The following is a 24,319-nucleotide window of genomic DNA, read 5'->3' as shown; positions in this document are numbered from 1 at the left end:
TTTGCCCTATCGTGTGTCACACTTTGTATTCCTCACTCTCTCTTGTGTATGTGTGTGTTTTTGTGCATGTGTGTGTGTGTGTGAATGCGAGCATCACTCCCTAATCCTCACTCTGCCTGTTCATAACTGCTGTCAACTTGTGATACCGTAGAAAATCGCCAGTTTATCGCACAATTATGTTCTTTAATTGCGATCATAAGTGCCGTTTCCCTCTGTTTCTGCGGGTCTTTAGCCGCATGTACTGGGACCTTCTGATTATTATTACTCGTGACATTATGAAAAAGAGCAGCCAGTCCCACTGGATGAGAGAGATGCTCTATAAATTCATAATCTTTTTTAATGAGCACTTGCTATTTCTCACTCTGACCACTTTAGCTAACTGGCTACTGAATTACAAGGAAAAAAAAAATCTTTGGAAATTTTACATGATTGCTTTCCTTTGCTGCAGTTTCGACACTATAAAGTAGCAGCCCCATGATTGCGCTGTGGGAAATCAATACGTATTACCCTTTTTTGTGTAAAAGGTGACAGAAGCTGCATTATGTTTTGATCACTTCGCTGTTATGTTATCACCAGTGTCACCAATTAGCCCAATGGCCACAGGCGTTGCTTTGGATATTTATTATCAGGGTGGTGTTTTTTCACCTTGTCCTTTAACTGTGTGTAGGCTGGAACCAGCTGAGAATCATTACTGGACCAGCTTCATTCAATTTATTGTGCTTAATGTGCTCTCCCTTTGACAATAAGCACTTTACATCTATTAGAATTCACGTCGCACTTAACAGTGATATTAATTATAATGGATAATTGTAACTGCCCTTGCCAGCACCTGAGCAAAGTTAATAGTCTATTAGTTAAATATTAACATTTCACTCCTCTTCTTGTTATCCTTGCTTTAGTTTTGTGGGTTGGGACCTGCAGAATATCATCACTCTGGATGCCGTGGAGGAAGACAGCCGTTCTCAGATCATGCTGAAGAAAGTCCAGTCTCCAGTGGTCCTGCTGTACTGCTCCAAAGATGAGGCGGTGTACATCCTGGATGAGGCTCGCTCTCTGGGCCTCACCGGATTCGGATACATCTGGATTGTGCCATCCCTCACCACCGGCAACCCAGAAATAACGCCAGACGCGTTCCCGTCGGGAATGATCTCGGTGTCGTACGATGACTGGGACTACCCGCTGGAGGCCCGTGTTCGCGACGGTATGGGCATCATAACGTCAGCGGCGGCAGCCATGTTGGACGAGTACGGCGACATCCCTGAAGCCAAGACGTCCTGTTACGGCCAGATGGAGAAGACAACCAAGCTGCCTCCCAGTGCACTTCATAAGTAAGCAAAGAGTTTATTTCTTTGTTGTTGTTCTTTTGTCTCTAATGATTATTAACAAATAAAGTACGTGTGAGTCTGAGGAGCACTAATAGAACAGAAAGAGGAGCATAATAATATTGGTGTTTTTTTGATTTGTGTAATTTAAAAGCATCTGAAAAGTCCCCGAGTTAGCATGCGCGATTTTTTATGGATGACTCTTTCCCTCCAACTTCTGTTTTCACCCTTATCCTCGCTAATTAGAGAGAAGCTTTCACCGAGTTGCTGCTGAAGATTGCCATTCGAGAAAAGATGCAATTATTGGATACGAGAGCAAGGGATGGAGAGATAGAGGAAGAAGCACGGAGGAAGTGTAGGAGTTAAAAACAGAGAGGAAAAACAGGTGAATGGAAGTCGAGAGGGGAGCTTGTGATGTAGGCAGTGAAAAAACAGGGGCAGGCAAGAAATCGAGACTGGGGGGAACAGCGGGAGGCCGCTACAAATGAGTGCTCTCCAAAATTGAAGAGCTCCTTGATGAGTCCTTCTGTTCTTTTCTCATTTATTCCACCATCTCTCATTCACTCTCTTCTACTCCCCCTTCTCATGAGCTCAACCCTGCAGCAGCCAGTGGGAGATGGTGCAGGTCTTGCCAGCTCTGTCTGGCTTTCCATCTGGCAGAGGAAGGAGGGACACACACAGTTGCGCAACCTGTGTTTACATCCCAATATTGTAAATTTTTTTTTAAGATAATGATGTGTGAAATTAAAATTTGCATGTCTAAAGGGTAAAACTTGATTCTACGACGTATTTCCAGGGAGGAAAAATCTCGCCTCTCTGTGTCTACTGTTACTTATCTTGCAACTAAAACGGTTAGTCTGGGGAGCGATTTAGAAACAATTTAGCTACACATGAAGCCATATGGATGTGTTTGATATTTAGCAGTGTGCAGAACATTTTGCCAAACACAGTAAATCAATATAATATTTCATCTGATGTAAGTGATCCAGCGTTTGAGTCGACACAGAAATCACGCCGCTGCTCTTTATCTTGGATGAATTCTTAAAACCCAACAAGAATAAGAATTTTTTGAAACAGCTGATTTAACCATCATGTCCTTATGTGCTGATGATGGCATTGGAGCAAAAGTTTGAATATTTGGCTTTGACAGAATCTCAGAGAAGGTTGCATGGCTTAGTGCAAAAACAGAATGAGGAAAAGAGCCCAGCAGCTGCTCAGCTGTAACACGGTGATGGGTTTTTTCCCTTCGTGTAACATCAGCTTTTAGAATTAAAGTTCCAATTTTCTTTCTCTGCTGGGATAATACTGGTTTAGTGCTTTGAGTTTGAAGTCTGAGATTTTTTTTATTCCCTTTGGTCAGTTCACTCTGCCATATGATGCATTTTAATTGGCTCTTTGTGGCTAGGTCACAGCAGAGCTTTCTTCTCTGCGCACCTACATCTCTACCAGCTTTTCATCATTATTGATGATGTTTCTGTCTGAATCTTCCCACACCTTCCAAATGCCACCCCGAATTTCATCTGGAGCCATAACAACCCCAAAGTCACAGAGGTAACAGGGTAGTTACTGGTGCTGACTGGCACCAATTAGCGAGCTTCCGCTCAAAACAGCGGTCATTTGCAGAAGGAGTCATTAAAGTAGGACGGATTGCATCTTAACTTACAACCTGATCTATGTCTCATTTTGTCTGGAAACACAGACGCATCAAACAGAATCACCAAACATCAAGAGCCAGCTGACGTTGTTCCCAGCGTGCTCTGCTGCCTAAGGTTGTTACCCAGGTGATCAGTGTCCACAGATGGCACTGTAGTGGGTGAGAGAACTCAGCCAATAGGGCTCTGAGGCCAGAACAAGAGAAAACACGATTGGTTAAAGGTAGGTCAGGGCAATGGCAAGTGTGGGTTGTTGGACCAGCTGTCAGGGAAGACATGAAGACACGGTCAGCTCACAGACATGCAAGTACACAGATGCACGCACAGAGAGGTGAGCAGATGGGATGTAAGTGCAAATATACAGTATGTGGGACATATTGCAGTATTTTCCTTTAGGCACAGTATTTATCCCAGTCTTTCAGGAGGTGTGTTTTTGTAAGCAAGATGTCAATAATGGTATTATTATCTTATGAGCATCTGGCTAGTGTTCAACTTGAGATTTATTGTTTGTTTGCTTGAGCACCTCTCAGACTCCACTGTGGTTTGTCACAACAATTAGATTTAAAGCAGATGCTCCTTCCAGCCCTAAGTGTGCCAGAAACCATTTCATAATTGAAAGTAACTTGTTTTGATGGGAATATTATTAATAGTTATTGCTGAATTTACAAATAAATAAATAAATAAATAAATCCTTCACTCAATGGCTACTACTATAGCTACTATACTATACTACTATAGCTTCGGGCCTTTAGTGAAGTTTTACCTCAGTCACTTTGCTCGTGTCAGCTGTGATGATAAATCCACAGTGACATATCCAAGATGAATATGGTGTGCCAAGTAATAAAAAATAAAATTAAATAAAAACAGGAGACAAATGACCAACTAAGAGCGCTGGCCAGTGCAGCAATCAGACCGAGTGACAACCTGTACTCCATATAAAATGCAGCGCGTGGACCTGTGCTCGTGCGCGTGCACGCGCATGTTAGAAACAAGAGAAATATCCCCCCTTAAGAGAATGTTCTGTCATGACAGATTTACAGTGTGCTGCTCACCTTCCTGTGGAGAACAGTGTGCCTTAAAAGACTTTAGCACTTATTTATCAGTGTGTTAGTGTGTGTGTGTGTGTGTGTGTGTGTGTGTGTGTGTGTGTGTGTGTGTGTGGAAAAGGCGTGGTGCCGGTAGTTTGTTCTGACAGGTAATTTCGGGCTCTAGCCGTGATATATGGGGGTCAAAATTCAGAAAACACTTTTTTTTTTCGTAGATGCACATTACACACACAAACTTAGTCCTGGGGCAGCTGTCATTTCAGTGGTGCAAAGACAAACGCTTGCTCAACAGCGCTACACAATGCGATTTTTTGTAACCTGTCCTTTCTGGCATTTTTCTGTACGACACTTACAGACACATAAAATGAGGCATTTTTTCTTAAAATATGTACATTTTCATAATTATAAATCTGAGAACTGGATAAAAACTGGTTTAAAAGTTTAAAGTGTTTAAAAGGTTTTGAATATTGAATATTTCTTAATCACTCTATACATATTCCAAAATAAAACAAAAAAACAAACAAACAACATTTTTAAAAAACATTTTCCAGACATTTAAATTCAGGAACAAACAAATAAATTTATGTCCTTCAGATATTCTTGGGTTTTTCTTTTTTTTTTTTTACATGCAAAAAATGCAACATCACTGATTAACTTAAATCTATTTATTTAGATTTTTTAGGATTTAGCTTCATATTTGCACTAATTTCCATAAATGTCCACTAGGAGAACTATTTTAAAATAACGTCAGTGTGCATGGAACAAATGGCAACAGAAAAAATGGTTTTGCCTGTAGTTCTTCTTCATGCGTGCTGTACAAAACCGTTTAGTGTATTTATCATTTTAGAGCGTTAGAGATCTAACATGTTTTTTTGTCTTTTTAGAGAATGGAGACCGTCATGCCCCAGAGTCTCAACATGCCCGTCAATCCACAGCTCATACATAATACATTACCGCATAATCACTTGCTAACGACACCTATGGGCGTTTGTCTATTAATAAATGTAAATGTAAATGTTTGCAGGTCCCTTGTGGGATGTGAAATGCACCAAGTGATCTCAGAACTAATCATGTATTTAGGGGTAAGATTCCTAAACAATGAGTAAAACAGTACAGTGGATTTGATTCTATAATGAAACTGCTCTTATACTATTACTGTATAAGCAGGCAAAACATTAAAAAAAGAAACCTCTTTTATTTAGTCAGCTATTCTAGTGACTTCACACTATGTAAAAAAAATGAATGTAGTTGAATTTGTTCCTCAAAAAAGCTGTTGTTACTACATTTACATGTGGATGATTTATAGGTATAATTAAGCATTTTCACATTCACAAAAACGGCTGTTTTAGGCCTCGCACCACTGTTATCAGCTTTCAAATAGGCAAATAAACCTTCACACAAAGGTAGAAGATGTGTGTCTGTGTGTGAGTACAGTGGTTATGGCTTAAACATTGATGGTGTGAGGTGACTATGAAGCGTCTCTCCATTTCGATCTAAAACAACAGACTGATTGTAGGTCGAGTGCCTGATACTTCAAATGAAGTGTTCATTAAGCAGCGGTGGGTGTGCACTTCAAACGAGCTGTGAGAAAATCAGCTTTCCAACAGGCTGATCGTGGAGCTCAGATAGTTATCATCTTTTTCTGTTTTTGTTTTGGAGAATTAAAGCGAACAGTATAGTCGTCCCAACTTTCAACATTAAAGAAGTACTTAAAGCTGAGGACATAAAAGAGGTTTTAAGTTTAACTTTTAACTGAAAGGCTAATCGACTTAGCTTCAGCTAAACGACTGCCCTGTCGTTTGTTGCTCTAAGAAATATAAATGTTTCCTTGGCACTGAATTTTTAAAATGTTTTAGATGTTTTCACATATTTTAACAGGACATCTGGCTTCTTCTTTGTAGAGCAGAACAGTTGTTTGACACAAGGAACAAAATCAGTTTTACTTACTACCCATGTTTTTCCGTTGCTCATTCACACAACTCTCAGCCAATCACGTGGCAGCTTGTTGCATTTAAGCATGTAGACATTGTCAAGATGACCTGCTGAAGTTTAACCCGAGCATCAGAATGGGGAAGAAAGGTAATTTAAGGATCTGAATGTGGCTTGGTTGTTGACAGCAATGGGAAGAAACCAAGTACAAATACTTTATTTTCTACAGTTGACAGACTAACAAACCCTCCTGTGTCAGTGGCAGCTGAACTTCATTCGACCATGGCCTGCAATGACTTTGCCAAATTCTTCACTGAAAAAATCCAAAAAATTAGACAAGCAGTTGGTACATCAACAGCAGATCCAGGATATGTACTGTGTCCACCAAAAAACTGTTTAAACACCATGAAACAGTTTCAACCTATTAACAGCAAAGACCTGGAGGACATCTTAGGTCAACTGAACTCCTCCTCCTGCTGTTTAGATGTCCTGCCAACAAGTTTTTTCAAAAAGGTCTCAAAGACTTTAGAGTCAGACCTGTTACAGATCGTCAACTTTTCTTTATTATCAGGTGTGTTTCCAGAATCACTAAAAACTGCTGTAATCAAACCTATACTGAAAAAGGACAATCTTGACAAGACACAAATGAACAACTACAGGCCGATCTCAAATCTCCCGTTTTTAAGTAAGATCATTGAAAAAGCAGTTTCTCAACAGCTCAGTTACTTCTTAAAACAGAATAATTGCTACGATGCCTTCCAGTCAGGTTTTAGACAGAACCACAGCACTGAAACTGCTCTGACCAAAGTGTTTAATGACATATGTCTGAATACAGACAGTGGAAAAATGTCAGTCCTAGTTTTACTGGATCTCAGTGCAGCATTTGATACAGTTGACCACAACATATTACTCAAACGACTGGAGAACTGGGCAGGTCTTTCAGGAACTGTACTAAACTGGTTCAAAACATACGTAGAAAACAGGAAATACTTTGTATCAATAGGTAACTTCACATCTGAGCAGACAAGTATCACATGTGGAGTTCCCCAAGGTTCCATCTTGGGACCCCTTCTGTTTAACATCTACATGCTCCCACTGGCACAGATTATAAACAACAACAAAATAAACTATCACAGCTATGCAGATGACACACAAATATATATCACAATGTCACCAGGAGACCGAGGCCCTGTACAGGCTCTTGGTAAATGCATTGAGGAAATCAATGACTGGTTGTGCCACAATTTTCTCCAGCTAAACAAAAACAAAACTGAGGTAATAGTCTTTGGCGCCAAAGAAAAACGATTACAGGTCACCAGAGAACTTCAATCTATACATCTAAAAACCACAAACCAGGCGAGAAATTTGGGTGTAGTGATGGATGCAGACCTAAACTTAGAAAAACACATTAAGACAATAACAAAGTCAGCTTACTATCACCTCAAGAATATATCAAGGATAAAAGATCTGATGTCTCAACAGGACCTGGAAAAACTAGTCCATGCAGTCATCTTTAGTAGGCTTGATTACTGTAACAGCATCTTTACCTAAAAAATCAGTCAGACAACTACAGCTCATTCAGAACTCTGCTGCTCGAGTCCTCACTAAGACCAAAAAAGTGGACCACATCAGTCCAGCTCTGAGGTCTTTACACTGGCTGCCTGTCCGTCAGAGGATAGACTTTAAAGTTCTGATGCTGGCCTATAAAGCTCTGAATGGTTTAGGACCAAAATACATCAATGACCTCCTGACCCAGTATGAACCTTCCAGATCCCTCAGGTCATCTGGATCCGGTCTTTTATCAGTTCCCAGAGTCAGAACCAGACACGGAGAAGCTGCATTCAGCTTTTATGCTCCTTATATCTGGAACAAACTCCCAGAAAGCCTCAGATCAGCTGAAACACTCAGTTTATTTAAATCCAGGTTGAAGACTCACCTATTCTCAGCTGCATTTGAATAAAGCACCAAATCCACACTTTAAGCTTAAATTTCAAAACTTACATTTAACTACTGATTTTATCTACTGTTCTGATTTTATCTGTTTTGATTTTATATACTGTTTTTTGTTTGTTTGTTTGTTTGTTAATTAGTTAGTTAGTTTATTTGCTTGTTTTAATCAATTTTAAATCATGCTTTTTATTTGTTCTTGTTTCTAATGTCTCTGTAAAGCACTTTGAATCACCTTGTTGTTGAATTGTGCTATACAAATAAACTTGCCTTGCCTTGCCTTGCCTTACTGTATTCAGAGGTCAGAGGTGAGGAGCCTTGAGCTGACAAAGAGCAACTCACATAACAAAAAAGTAACTTAAATAATCACGTGTCACAACCAAGGATGCAGAAGAGCATCTCTAAATGCACAGCACACGAAACTTTGAAGCAGCAGCTACAGCGGATGTTGCTAGTATATGAACACGTATATTTTGTTTTGCGGAGCAAAAGAAACCATTTCATGATGCAGGTATTATTGTTTACATTATAATATTATTTTATGCCACCTAAACTCATGCAGCCAAAATTCACACACATACAAACCCATCTTGGCACAAGGGAGTGGATGCTAAATAGCATGTACTTCCCCTCCTGTAGCTATTCTTCATGTCAGACTTAACACCTGCCACCTGAGGCTGAGTGTGTGTTTTCAAATGACTACCCACCCTTGGGTCCTTTTAAAAGCCCTCAATCATCAGCCCTTATCTTTTTTTCAGATTTCCTCCGTTGTCTCTCACAGGGCATATCTCTTGTGTGTGCACTTCACAGGTCACAAGTACCCTGACAGTATACATCCTTGCTCTGACTGGTCCCTGTCTCTATCTTGAACACGTTCAGTGTTTTATAGTTCATCATACCATCTTTGTATAGCCTACTCGTTCCAGTATTAAAGCTAAAATAGATAAAAGTTAATGTCTTATCACACGGGAGACAATCCAGAACCACTCAAAAGACATTTGTTTTTGAGTGTTTTAGTCCTTGTCAAGAGAACTTTGGCAGTTCAGGGCACAGTGCTGTCATCGGAAAATCCAGACGACCTGGACGGTGGGCTTGGAACAATGTTACCATTTTACTTAGAACGTCGTCGTTGTTGTTGTTAATGGTGACACAATTAATGTTCTTTTTCTCCCTGATTAACCAAACGGTTAAGAAAAACAGCAGTAGGAGTGTTGAGAATATTAAACACTTGCAGCTTTAATGCAGTGTGTGCTCTTATTTTTCTCTTGCAGAGTACTTGTAGTCTTGTTAACTCTGCTGCAGTAACAGCAGAAAAAAAACACCCTCACCTCCACTCATGACAACACCCCTCCATTCCAAAAAAAGCTTAAAAGTAACTCTATACTCTCATGAGAGTCTATCAAGGGTTACTCCTCTTCCTCTCTCTTAGTTCTCTGATAATGATTTCCCTCAGTCTCATATTTAAAGTCTTCTTTGTTTTGAGGAGTGGGAGTTGGGGGGGATTGCATCATCCCTGCTGTTTCTACACTTCCTCGCCCTATTCTGCCCCCTTTGGCCAGGTAATTGCCTGTGTTCCTGAGTGTCTGCAGGGATGTTTACTCTGGGGGAGGGGGGGTTGTTGAGGGTCATTTTGCAGCATACACAAGTCTGTGTCCGTATCCTAGCAACGCACTATCAGGTCCACCTGTTCGATGGCCGTCAGCCCAAATATACTTGCAAACATACACACACAATCCCGTCCTTCCTTCTTTTCATCCTGTTTAGCATGTTCACATTTGTCTATATATAACATAACAGCTTGGCTAATTTTACATATGACTCTTACAGCAGAGCCACACACACAGCTGTTGTGTCTTGCTTTTTTAAATTGCTATCATTAGAGGTTCAGAGTTATGATGAAGTGCTGACACATCACGTTGAAAACAGCCTACAAGATTCCCAGTAAAAAGCTTTTGTGAGAATCACAAAAACGAGCTTCATTTTAGCTTCACCTTTAAGAGAAAGTTTAGCCGGGGTAGAGGAGCCATTCTTTAAACACGTGAGAGTGCTTCCTTTTTTCACACAGATGGTTTCAAAGTGTAGAATGGACTGGTATCTAAAAAAAGCAGCCTGGGCTCTGGTATTGCTCCCAGCACCTCATTCTCTCCTGGTAGTCGCGCATAATTGGGTCGAGCGCAGCGCTGTGTGTCCAATCAAATGGCTTAATACTACTCACCTGGTTGCTTGCAGGCCAATCAGATAATTTTAATCACAAAGCCCACTCAATCCCCTTATCTCTGGCTGATTTCATCTGGGCATTGAGTTGTGTTTGTGTGCGTGCGTGCATGCATGTGTGTGTGTGTGTCATCAGCAGCAATTTAAGGGGGCATGTTGGTATCAGGAAATGTCACCACCAAAGCACAGATATTAAACTACCTCTTAACAATTACTTTTGTCATCCTTGTGACGTATTGATTTTTTTTCTTAGTTGCTAGCCTCTGAAATAGATTAGTATAGTAGTGAGTACATAAATAATAAAAATCTATTTAATTAACTAAAAGCTAAGCTGTAAATTGGCAGTCACAGTCATATCTGGCAGATTATGTGGTGGTTGCTGTTATCTGCAGCATGAAAGCTGCATGGTGGAGGCCTCCTGATACTACATGAGCTTAGATGTCTTGAGCAGCAAGTCCCTGGTTCAATTACTGGCTTGCTAAACCGTCTTCTTGCTTCTTCCCCACATATGTTACTCCCCTGATAGCTGATGTCTACTAGTCCATAAAGTAATAAATGCTTTTCTTTTTTCTTTTGTTTTTTTGTTTGTTTTTTGTTTTACATAAAATAGGTATTGCACAACATTAATGACACAAGATTTTATGTAAATAAAGAAAGACATTGTTTAATACTAGAATTTTAAACTCAGAAAATAAGTGCCATTTTTGAGCTAATGGAAAAAAATTGAAATGTATTATTCTTTTTTATTTTTTATAAAGACAAAAAAAAGGACAATACTTTACCCTATATTTTGACAGGAGTTGGTAAGATAGATTCCCACTTCATCCTGGGACTTCCTGGGCAAACATACAGGCACTGTGTACTGGAAACAGTCTTTGGTGATTGTTTTGGTGGTTTCAGGTGTGTCTTAGTGAACTGGATGGATGAGATTAAAATTTGATAAACTGTGCATTTCGTTGCCCTGTACCTGTGACATGTGCAATGACAATAAAGTTGAATTCTATTCTATTCTATTCTATTCTATTCTATTCTATTCTATTCTACTCTAGCCGTCTACTAATGTTACAGATGAATAGGACTGATCATATTTGTTGCCTAGCAACAACATTAACTTAAATTATTTTATTATTAACATACCTCCTACATTATTGGTAACATAATAGACAGGTAATTTAGCTGTCAGATAATTGTTAACACCCATCCATTAACCTATCTTCCATTTATCCGAACAGATCTGAGATTGACAACAGTCAACACAACAATGCTAACCATTGCGCCGCCATGCTGCCTATATTTCAGTGGCTAATGTTAACGTGCCCCTCAGACAATTTAATATTTGTTACAAATGTTGGTACTACAACCCAAAATTAGTGACCGAGCCCATAGGAAGTCTTTTTGCAATGACACCTCATATCATCTTGGGGCCTTCAGAGGTTTTAATGCAGGTTTTTAGGCACTTCTGGATTGGCTTCATTTTTCTGATCCAGAAGCTGCATCTGTGTGTTACACTCCCTATCTGCAAAGGTGTTGTGTGGAGTTGTGTGTTAACCGGATGGAGCAAATATGTCACCGCTGGTGTCGATACTATTGCAAATCTGTAGCTAATCCAACAATTCAGTTGAACCTAAATAAATAAACAATCACTTTCCAATAAAAGATTGTAAAATAAACAGTTTTACACATGCAGGTTGTTAAAAAGATTTCTTCATTTATTTATTTTTTGGTCCAACTCACACAAATACTTGTTTTAATAGTTTTCTGGCCGTTTTTACCCTTCAGCACATCACTGCACAATGCCCTACACAGCTTGAAAGAGCTCACCTGCAGCAATCCACTGTGAGTTTTCAACGACACATCAAGTGGGTCCGTGCTCCATTTAGGAGTTCTTTCACCCGCCTGGCCCCCCAGAATGGAATAAAGGTGAAAGAAAAGAGCAGCCATCTCTGTCGTGTTGTACCAGAGCGCTGACAGAAGGAGTGAGGGAGACAGAGTGAGGAAGGACAGCCATGATTAATGTAGAGGCTGTGTGGACCCAAGAATATCTTCCCACTGCCCTCCATCTTAGCTAATGTGACCTGCCATATAGGTCACTCATTACAGTGTATGTGTACGTGTGTGGTGTGTTAGAATGGACCGACTATATATATATGTATATATGTATTAACTGAGCCAATCCTGGTAGAAGAGAGTAACTAAACTGTTTGTAGCTGAACTAAATAATGCCCAGCCATCTGCACTAATAGATGCATCTACTTAGCTGAGGAAGATGATTGTGGCCAAACTCAAGGCAGCCACACAACCGAGTGCACGACTTCTCTTTTCTCACCACAGGAAATGCTTGCAAATGTGAACACACCCGTACTCAACATCCCCACTACCAGTATCAATAAAAGCAATAATCTCGTATATGCCACTGCCACAGAAATACTTGGGTCCAAAAATGACAAATACATATAGAGAAAGCCCCCCCCCCCCCCCCGTGTGGAAAAGAAGGCTGTAACGGAAATTAGGGAGATCTGGAATGATGTTTGGGCACTAACAAAAGTCCAGAAGGTTTTGTGAGAGACAGACAAGAGCTCTCTAGGGTGTACTCTTAGCTGCAAAGGAACCATACTATGATGGCAGACACTGAGCAATCCTGGAAGACAATCTTAGAGAATGAGATGGCACAGAGCACCAACACCAAGTGGATGGTGCACCTAAGAGCAGACCACAGCAATCTCCCAGACACAGCCCCCTCTCTTACATGGATGATATTAAGGTATATGCTGGGAGAGAGCGAGACTTCATTGATGCACCTCACCAGGCTCTACAGTGAGGACATCAGGCTGTTAAATGAACTGGAATAACATCCCAATGTGGAGAAAGAGACTTTATTGGAGGCTTTGCAAAGATGCCTTGAAGACAGTCCAGTATATAGTACCAAGATGGAAGATGGAACAACATAAACCGAGAGACACTACCAAGTGGCTGGGATAGCATACAGGAACATCTGGGCCACATATGGATTAGAACTGCCCAATTCCCGATGGGAGACACCACTGAAGATAGTTGAGAACAACAAGGCTAAGGTCCCGTGGGATTTTGAGTTCCAGAAAGACAAGCAGCTGCTGGCCAACCAACCAGACATAGTGGTGGTTGAAAAGGAGCAGAAGATGTAGCAGCCCCGGCAGACAGCAACATCACAGAGAAGGAGCACAAGGAAATAGAGAAGGGCCAGGGGCTGAGGGAACAACTGGAGCAAAAGTGGAGGTCAAAAGTGGAGCTTTAGGAGCTGTAAACCAGAGAGTGGCTTCAGCAGATTCCAGGCACAACATCAGGGATCTCTATTTAAAAGAGTGCAGTCCTGGGAAAAGCACACAACCCTCAAATTCCCAGGACACCAAGTTTGAGGAACACGCACACATACCGTCCCGCCATACATATATATAAAAAAACACCCAGCACGCCCCTGCGGGCGGTTTATCCTTCAAGCTCGGGTCCTCTACCAGAGGCCTGGGAGCTTGAGGGTCCTGCGCAGTATCTTAGCTGTTCCCAGGACTGCGCTCTTCTGGACAGAGATCTCCGATGTTGTTCCCGGGATCTGCTGGAGCCACTCGCCTAGCTTGGGAGTCACCGCACCTAGTGCTCCGATTACCACGGGGACCACCGTTACCTTCACCCTCCACATCCTCTCGAGCTCTTCTCTGAGCCCTTGGTATTTCTCCAGCTTCTCGTGTTCCTTCTTCCTGATATTGCTGTCATTCGGAACCGCTACATCGATCACTACGGCCGTCTTCTTCTGTTTGTCTACCACCACTATGTCCGGTTGGTTAGCCACCACCATTTTGTCCGTCTGTATCTGGAAGTCCCACAGGATCTTAGCTCGGTCATTCTCCACCACCCTTGGGGGCATCTCCCATTTTGACCTCGGGACTTCCAGGTTATACTCGGCACAGATGTTCCTGTACACTATGCCGGCCACTTGGTTATGGCGTTCCATGTATGCCTTGCCTGCTAGCATCTTGCACCCTGCTGTTATGTGCTGGATTGTCTCTGGGGCATCTTTACACAGCCTGCACCTGGGGTCTTGCCTGGTGTGATAGACCCCAGCCTCTATGGATCTTGTGCTCAGAGCTTGTTCTTGTGCTGCCATGATTAGTGCTTCTGTGCTGTCTTTCAGTCCAGCTTTGTCCAGCCACTGGTAGGATTTCTGGATATCAGCCACCTCCTCTATCTGCCAGTGGTACATACCGTGCAGGGGCCTGTCCTTCCATGATGGTTCCTCGTCTCCCTCCTCTTTCTTGGGTTTCTGCTGCCTGAGGTATTCACTGAGCACTCGGTCAGTTGGGGCCATCTTCCCAATGTATTCTTGGATGTTCGTTGTCTCATCCTGGACTGTGGTGCTGACACTCACCAGTCCCCGGCCCCCTTCCTTCCGCTTAGCGTACAGCCTCAGGGTGCTGGATTTGGGGTGAAACCCTCCATGCATGGTAAGGAGCTTTCTTGTCTTTATGTCAGTGGCTTCTATCTCCTCCTTTGGCCAGCCTATTACCCCAGCAGGGTACCTGATCACGGGCAGGGCGTACGTGTTGATGGCCCGGATCTTGTTCTTACCATTCAGCTGACTCCTCAGGACTTGCCTGACCCTCTGCAGGTACTTGGTGGTTGCAGCTTTTCTAGCGGCCTCTTCATGGTTCCCATTCGCCTGTGGGATCCCCAAGTACTTGTAACTGTCCTCTATGTCTGCAATGTTGCCTTCTGTGACATGTGCAATGACAATAAAGTTGAATTCTATTCTATTCTATTCTATTCTATTCTATTCTATTCTATTCTATTCTATTCTACTCTAGCCGTCTACTAATGTTACAGATGAATAGGACTGATCATATATATATATATATATATATATATATATATATATATATATATGTGTGTGTGTGTGTGTGTGTGTGTGTGTGTGTGTGTGTGTGTGTGTGTGTGTATGACATATGGTTCTCATTTATGCTTCGACTGTTCAGTTTCTTTAGTTCTAAAATACAATCATAATCCAGTCCATAATGATCAAATGTGACTTTATAACTTTCACTACAAGAGCCTGAATATTGCAGAAAGGTAATAATAATAGTAGATTGCAAATGGAATATTTCACATGCTAATGTAATTCAATTTCCTTTTCTCTTTTTCTCACAAAATCACTCATTTCATTTCTTTTGTTATTCACTGGCTTTTCCCATAACCCCCCCCCCCCCCCCCCACCCCCATCTCTTTGACCACCCTTTGCCCCACTATATCTCATCCTCTGCTCCTTTCATTCTCAGATACATGATGAATGTGACGTGGGATGGCAGAGACTTGTCCTTCACAGAAGACGGCTACCAGGAAAACCCAAAGCTGGTGGTCATTGTTCTTAACAAGGAGAGAGAGTGGGAGAAGGTAGGATCTATATCTTAAGAATCCTGCACTGAAAAGCTTTCACTTCTTTGAAAAAGAATATGAGTTTGGAGGGAAAAAAATGTCTCTAGGGACATTTTAGCGGTGCTCCAGATGCCAGGCAGCCAGCCCGATTCCTTATTTAATGACCACCATAGTTTTCAGCTTTGCTGAGCATTTCAATATGATAAACTTGCATTAGGTAAAACGGTGCGCCATCAGATTGTCATGGTTGCTGAAAACAGGTAGGCTTGATTTATAATGATTTGTTCCACATGTTCAATAAATATGCATTTCCAATTGTCCTTATTTTCTCCTTGACTAAAAGCTTAAAAGGTCATTATTAAAAGAAGAAAAAGCTTGTTTTTGTTGCTCCCCTGTTTGTGGGAGGGTCACAACAGTGGATGGATCTAAATATTGGATCAGAGTCCTTCTAAGAATTTGTACCTGTTTCGGGTCTCAAACTCGGGATCTTTGGCAAACATGTTAATTGCTTGACTAAAGTCACTCAGTAGGACTTAAATCAAAATGAAAGAAAATGACATTCAACCACCATCTTTGACTTAGAGGTCACCGCTGAGACATGCAACACAAAAACAAAACCAGGCACGAGCACAGTATTGAAAATGCCACCTATGTGTCATCATACAGCACTCAGTTGATCAATGAGCTCATTTACTGAGGAGGTTATGGATTGCTGTAACTGGTTAATGTTAGGTGGCTTCTATAAAGAATGGCCACTATGAAAGGGTGAGCATTCGTGCCATTTTAATGGACTTTAAATGGCAGTCATGTATCTTTATACCTACATCTGACTCCCTGGTACTTACTTAAATACCTCATATTTAATGCCCCCATAGCTCATACGTTAGAATGGGTGAGACTGAGAGGACAAGTTTGGGAGAAGGACGGGGAAACAAGAGAGGAATTGGAGGGAATTGTAAAGGGAAGATGGATAATTTTGAGTTTTATGGTCATTTTCTTTTCTTTGCATTGATTTGATTTTGTCACTCCCTGTGCATGTGTCTCCTCACACTCTTCATTCTCCTCTTTACGGCTGTTTGCCACCTTTGATCTTCTTTCCCTTCTTCTTTACCTCATCTGTCCTCTTCCATCTTCTCTTACCTCCCCTCCTTTCCTTTCATCACCAGTTCAGATCATTTGTAGACTCTGGTGTTGTTTTTCTCCCCTCTGATAGGGCCTCAAAACACAGCTGAGACCTCTGATACCGGAGGGTGGTGCGGGTTCACGTGCATGCACGTGTGTAATTTGACTCGTCAACACTGGCTACTGACAGAAACACTTTTCGGGAGACTTGTGCAGCAACGAATGCAATTGTTATTCAAGTCAGACCCATGCGTATATGTGTGTGTCTGTGACTTACAGTTTGCAGTTCAGTTTGCCGCAATCTGCAGAGTCTCCACCCGATCTTTGAGACTAGCTGTTTCATATTTCATATCTACACACACACAAACACAGAGGCATGCATGCAAAATACCTTTTGTTGATGTGCAGAGGAGAGGCAGAGTGTGGTGTTTTTAATACAGAGCCTGGGAAATTGATCAGGACCACATGGTACTGTGGTTCAGAGAAAGCAACAGAAAGCAAGAGACACACGGAGACCCAAAGTGGAAACATAATTGGGAGCTTCTCTCTTTCTTTCTCTTTCTGTCTCCCTCTCTTTCTCACACACACACACACACACACACACACTTTCTCTCTCTGGTGCTGCTGTCCCACCCATGCGCCAGAAAGCAGCGGCACACAGAGAGAGACCTGCGATGATCAAGAGGTAAAAATTCAGTAACTGCACTAAAATATGGATATGCACTAAAAATATAAAATGTGTCCCCCTGAGGCACAGGAGAGACAGGGAGAGGAGTGCTGTATGGAACGGTATCAAGACGAACAAGAGACAGAGACAGATGGGAGGGAATATTGAGAGCAAATGATTGCAAGAAATGGAGACCCAAAGAGAGAGAAAGAGAAAAGGAAAGAAGCAAAAGGAGGAAAGGAAAGGTATAAATGAGCCACCAGCATGTGTATGAGTTCCCTTTTTTTGAGCACACCTGCTCCTCGCTGCAGCGCACAGCCACATTGGTTAGATGATGTGTCTTTTCCTTTTTTTTCTTTAAGTTTTGAGAAGAGCTACCTTTAAAGTCATTGCACTTGTGTGGTTAGATGTGCGTGTGGTGTTTGGGTTTATTTATTTACTAAGGGTTAAGTAACTAATTCAAATGAAGCACATTTTGCAGGAAGTCATGGGGGTATATTTGCCTAGATAATGAGGATGGAGCTTATATGGAGTTTTTGGGGGGGATTTGCGTCAGCGCTTTAGACAAAGAAAAAACAAAGTCTTGGTTGACTAAAATGGTTCCAATTTTTCAACTAATCAGTTTGTCCTAAGGGGAAAAAAAATAATTAAAAAAGTGTACTCAGTGCAGTTTACCCACTAGCAATATTAGGCTAAATTAATTACAAGTAAAACATAAAAGCTAGTGTTTTCTGCATATTAAGTAATCTTAAACTGGTTCTTTTAGTTTGAAATTATATCAGCAAACTTGGGACCAACCAGAAAGGACTTGCCATATTCATATACAGTAGTACAGTTTGTGCAGTACTGTCTTGTGTCACCCCTCATTTTGCTTCCAAGGAGCCAGACTCGGATCATGTGATCTCGAACAATTCAGTTGTTAAGTGATGATGTATTAACCCTGCTTCAAGGTCCAAACTATGCTGCGTTAATTAATGCTGTTGTCATTTTAGCACGTTTTAATGCTTTGTATCTTTTTCTATTTAATCTAAACGAGCCCCTAAAAATAGTCAGTGATCACTTATTGCCTCTCTGGGTTTTTATTACGACTATTCAAAGCTCTTTAAGGTTTTTAAAACCCTACGATGTAACTACAGCCCATCAGCGAACAGTTTGCCAGGCGACAAATATTTGAATGGGACAGAAAAGAATCACTCTGAGGCTAAAAAAAGATTTGAATGGGTACATGGACATTATTTGGACATTTGCTGTTTCTTCTCTCATTTTCAGTCCAGTACCTGATCAATTTGAGAGGAGTTGTGTGTTAGTGTTTTTGTTGATTTATGAATAATTCAAGCATGAAAAGCCACCTAATTCAAGGGATGAATGAGAGCTGTGTTTAAAGAGCTTATATGTCATTATTTGGTATCAGCACATTTATTCTTCCTCATAGTTTGAACTCTTAGGCAACTGTCTTGTAATTTCTTTAAGTAGCCTTCAGGAATGGTCCTCCAGGCTTATTAAAGGACACTCAAAGCTCTTCTTTAGATGATCCCACACTGCTTCAATAATGTTGATGTCCGGTCTCTGAGGAGGTATTTTCTGCATATTCTTCTGCATATCCCAAACACCACTGGCTGAAATGAAGCCCCAAATGATGACACGACCTCCACTATGCTTTATAGATGGCTGTAGATACTCAGTGTTTTGTGCCTGTCACTGTTGTTCTCCACTTCTCCAGTTTCCTCCAATTTTATTTATTTATTGAATTTTTTAATTTTTATTTTTTAAGAACAAGTTACACTAATTGTTCTTTAAGAATCACCTTGTTGGTGTAAAAATACTACTTAATGCCCGTCAACCTGTGTTATCTTTGACATTCATGGACTCAACTAAATAAATGACAAATTATTTGCTTTCGTGACAGGCTACAAGTAACAAAGTGCTTAAAGCTAAAATGTAAAATTCTTAATGTAGACACAAAATTGGTTCATCCCTGGAGTTAGGTGCCTTTACTTGAATAATTCATAGGGCAAAAACAAAAGCACATTGTTCTGAAAATGGTCAAGTAAAAAGTCTGGACTGAAAATGAGTGGAAAAAGTCTGGAGAACTGTTGGTGTAGAGCACTTTAAAAATGTCCAGAATGTCTGGCCCCTTGAATACTAGTGTATAACTTTATAATTGCTTCATAACTAGTTTAACACATATAAGTAACGCGATTCATCACAGGGTGTTAAAATATTTATTTCACTTAATATGAATTTGAAAAAATGTCTAAAACACAACATCTATAAAGAGATATTGTACATTTCATTCTACAAATATGAATCTGAATTTATAACCTTATTACTCTTGCTAAGCAGGTTCTTTGTGAATGACTTTCACTTTTTCATGTTCTGCCTGATGCGATTTGATCAAATAAAACTAGGCATTCATCACAAATTAGCTAAAATCACAGTAAATAGAACATTTAAATAATTAAAGTTACCATTTACTAGTTACATTTTTTCCTAATTGTTTAATTTTGAGACAATCAAAGTCTAAAAATATTAACTGCTTCAAACTACTGTTCATTCAACAGATGCAACAAATGTACAAGGAAACATAATCCTTACTTACTACATATCCAAATCTAGATCCATGAACCTCTTATTTGATCAAAATATATTACATTTTCTGTTTGTATATTGCCCTTTTCTTATTTATGAAAGTCTACAGCATTGTAATTGTTTGCTGCATTAAAGCATGACTTCATCAACAGCACGAGAAAAGTGTATTTACCGATCAGAACCAGGATGTTATATTTTATTCCTGCTGAGTCGATGGAGTGCGTAAACTGCTTCAGGAACTGCTGTGGCGTTAGCAGCCAGTTCACAAAATAATTATTACAGACAGCATGGGATTTGTGCTTGGAGAATCACAATATGGAGAGCAGACGCACAGAAAAGCCCACGTGCATGCAAGTCGACACACAAACACGCACATGCGTCTTCGATTCAGGCGTCGCTATTCTCTGAGCCTTTGTGAAAGAGCTTCACTTTAAAGAAATACCGGTATGTCTAAATTAATGGATTCCGTTTCTTTTCGATTTTCCACTCTTTCATCCTCTTTCTCTATGCCCTCATTTTTCGCGCACAAACGGCGGCGTGCACGTGCACCCACACGCATGCACACATTCGGAGCAAGCGTAGGGTGTAGGAGAGGGAGAGCAGAATCCATTTTCCTGACATAATTTTGTCTGACAGGAGTGACAGATACTATTTTATGACTGAATGGGTTTCTCCATGCTATTAGGAACTCATTCTCCCATAATGCAACTTGCCACAACGATAACTCTCCCCGTGAGACTGGCACAGAGAATGTGCTTGGTGTAAAAGCCATGACCCCGGTTTTACTTTATTCTTTTATCATACTCTATCTGTTATTCATCCAGGTACTGGTTTATTATAGCCCTTGAATATGTGTGTGTGTGTGTGTGTGTGTGTGTGTGTGTGTGTGTGTGTGTGTGTGTGTGTGTGTGTGTGTAGGTTTGCGTGGGCAGAAAAAGTGTAATACAAAGAGACAAATATGAAATGAATGAAATGAAGAAAAAGACATGTTGGTACAAAGAGCAAGACCTTTAAAGAAACAAAGATAAAGAAAGATGATGATGGAATAGAAAGAACAACAAAGCGGAACAAGTGTGAAATGACAAAAGAAGGAGTGGTAGATGAAACAAGTGCTTTAAGAAAAAGTATACAAAGAAGTATACACCGCACTTCAGGGACAGAGTGTCATCCCGCCACCAAGTGGCTCTAAATCTATTTCAGAGTGATGATGCGATAGGATTGCCGGCGTGGATTGTTATAATGCTGTAATCCCACAGGCTTTAAGATTGTAACCACACACATACACAAACATGTGCACTGCTTTCCATGAACAGCATGTGCACAATATTTGGTATTAGATGTGGGTAGATTCAGCATTTTGTTCTCTGACCAGTCGATAGAGAGTATCTTCCTACCTCTATGGGAATTAATTTATAGCCCCTCTTTCTTTAATTGGAAAGAAAGAGCGATTGGGAGGAAGAGGGAAGAGGAGAACAGCAGGACAGGAAATCAGAGGAGTTGCTGAAGTCAGCTTCTTCTTTCCCTCCTCCTCCTCCTTTCCCTCTTATTTTCTGAGCAGTGCATTTATCACGCTTCTTAGTTTATTGACTCATCCAACCAAAGCAGGACTACTCTTCAAAGATGATATTAATGGCCGTACGGGTCAAACAGGATTTAGTTGTACAAACAGGAGAGAGGATAAGAAAATGAACTCGGTAGGAGGGATCTCCATCCATCCATCCAACCATCTATCCATCTGGGCCCATGTTCTAGTAATTCAATGCATTTCAATTTTATTTTTGTAGTGCCAAATCACAACAACAGTTGCCTCAAGACGTTAGCAGTAGGCAGTAGTCGAAGCAGAAATGCCTAAACCTCCCCTTTCAAATCAGGACCACCTACTTCAACTCTTCTGGCAGGACATGAAGGTGCTCCCAAACCCACCAAGAGATTTAATCCATCCAGGGTGTCCTGGGTCGGCCCCAAGGCCACTTCTTGGTGGGACATGCACAGAACACCCCACCTAGGAGGTGCCCAGGAGGCATCCTGGTCAAATGCTTGAACTACCTCAACTGACTCATTTGATGATGAGGAGCAGTGGCTCTACTCTAACATCCAACCGAATGACTGAGGTCGACAACCAGTCTTTATTGTCTGATCATAATTATGATACAGGAATTACATTTTTACTTTCCCATTAAAATGTTCTATTATCTCCACCCCTTTAATGCATAAACACTCACACAGACACAAACGCACATATGTGGATGGGCGCATACACATGCACTCACTCGATTGAGAAATGCAAAACAGCTGGGCTAAGACAGACAGGAAAATGTGGCCGATCCCTTGAGACTAACGATTACACGCAAGAAGCATGGGTGCCACCTCAGCGTACCGTCCGGCTTTGCTTTCCTCAACACATATGCCTACGCAAACACAAACACACACACACATGCACACACACACGCACAGTTTGAGGAATGTAGCCGACAGCAGAGTGAGCTGTTGACAGCGGTGCTGACTAAGAGTGGAGAAGAGACTCTAATCCCTGTCAGAGGATAGAAAACCACTCAAAGCAAAACAATTAAAATGCTAATTTCACTTCCTCCTCTCTGCTCGGCTGTTAATGACTTAGCCAGGCGTGCAGGCGAACCAACAACATGTGTGTGTGCGTGTGGTTGTGTGCGGATAACAAACACTGTCTCATGACTTCAAGGTCAAGTGGCTGACATATTAGCATTGCTATGATATGTGTGTCGGGTGCAACTGCATTAAGATATTAGGGTTTTTTCCCCCCACACACCTAAAACAAAGAAACTATGTTTAGCTTAACCTTTTGCAACCCTGCTCGCAATCTTGTCACTAACGTCTACGAATGAAAATATATCAATACCTCTGTCTGCATGTGTGCAGTACTAGGATAGATGGAAACACACGAGACGTCAGAAAGATTTCTTAGATGGAGGAAAAGAGTTAGAGCAGTGTTTTGCCATTTTCTGCCCCGATGCCTGTTGCTGTTTATGATATTCCACTCTGCCTTCCCTGACATAAACATGCATATATATATCTATATCTATATATATATATATATATATATATATATATATATATATATATATATATATATATGTATACTTTATGTACGAACACACACACACACACACACACATAGATCTACAGAGAGATGTCAGTAGGTAAAGATAAAAATAGCCCATAGGGGAAACTGTGACATCACAGCTCTGAAAACTTTTTGAATTATCAACAGAGTCCCAACTGTCATACTGTCACACTAAATCTCTGTTTCTGTATGGGTTTGCATGCATAGCAATATCACTGTGTGCATTTTGTGATCCAACCCTGCAGGCCATGCATTTAATATGCCGTGCTTTACCTTACATTCAAACAGGCATTTACTGTGGCCAAAGAGCAACATACAGTATATGCTGGCTGCAGCTTTTCCACAAAATCCTTTGTTTTATTTTGTTTTTTCTCATTTCTGCTGTATGTTATTAGGAAAGTTAAGTATATAATGGTCACTAAATCGCAACTGCAATTTCTTCACTGCTTTCACTTCATTTGTACTTATAACCATCTCCAACAGAACAGCGTGATAGTTTAGACTCCCGGGAGGTAAATGTGAGGCCATGAGTGTGACCCAAACAACAATCAGTCTATTGACTTCCAGCCTACTCAGTAATTGAAAAGCAATACATTGTAGCCCATTGGAAATGTGCCAGGTGTTCTATTTTTAGCCACCAGTTATTATATCTTGTTTCCTACTTTCCTCTTCTCTCACCAGATGGGGAAACTGGACAATCGTAGTCTGACACTGAAGTACCCCGTGTGGCCACGTTTCAACTCCTTTGGTGACGCTGAGCTTGATGACAACCACCTGTCCATCGTCACCTTAGAGGAGAAACCCTTTGTCATTGTGGAGGACGTGGAAAGACTCACTGGTACCTGCATGAGGAACTCTGTGCCGTGTAGGAAGCATATCAAAGAGTAAGTGGGATATCTGTCCATCTATCATGCTGCAGTGTTAGCTAGATAGCTAAGTAAGCAAATGCAGTAAAGCTGCTTCACTGCGAATCACCAAATATTACTGGTGTAAAAATGTTTGATTACATTTTGTTTTAACAGAATGAACAAACATCTGAAATGCAGTTATGTTCACAAATATCTGTACAAGGATACAGTTTGTGTAGTTTTTTGGATCTGTGACTTAGTTTGATTGTGTGTTTTTTTTAATTTGTTAAAGTTCAGATTTTATAACTAAAGAAAAACATTCTGCAGTCATTCACCTTAGTTGTCCTCCATAGTCGCCCAGGAGTATTGGTGTTGTTTCATTTTAAGAACTCTTATTAAGCATTCCAACAATCAGCTAACCAAAACGCAAGTTAAACACTTGGAATATCTACCTCAGCTGTCATGGAATAATGAGGGAACAGGCCT

General features: G+C 40.9%; 1 protein-coding gene across 1 annotated transcript in view; it reads left to right on the top strand.

The window, feature by feature from the left end:
* grin2aa (glutamate receptor, ionotropic, N-methyl D-aspartate 2A, a) overlaps positions 1–24,319 on the top strand; it is a 163,882-nt gene that overhangs the window by 112,617 nt on the left and 26,946 nt on the right. Inside the window, exons 3-5 of the mRNA XM_085351498.1 lie at positions 900–1,328; positions 15,411–15,525; positions 23,667–23,869. Of these exons, the coding sequence (XP_085207624.1) occupies positions 900–1,328; positions 15,411–15,525; positions 23,667–23,869 (747 nt within the window). The remainder of the gene's footprint in view (positions 1–899; positions 1,329–15,410; positions 15,526–23,666; positions 23,870–24,319) is intronic.

Source organism: Diplotaxodon limnothrissa, linkage group LG4 (assembly GCF_057381915.1).
Source record: "Diplotaxodon limnothrissa isolate DT_005_m linkage group LG4, D_limnothrissa_male_GT1.1, whole genome shotgun sequence".
Lineage (NCBI taxonomy): Eukaryota > Metazoa > Chordata > Actinopteri > Cichliformes > Cichlidae > Diplotaxodon > Diplotaxodon limnothrissa.
This window is presented reverse-complemented; position numbering and strand designations above follow the sequence as displayed.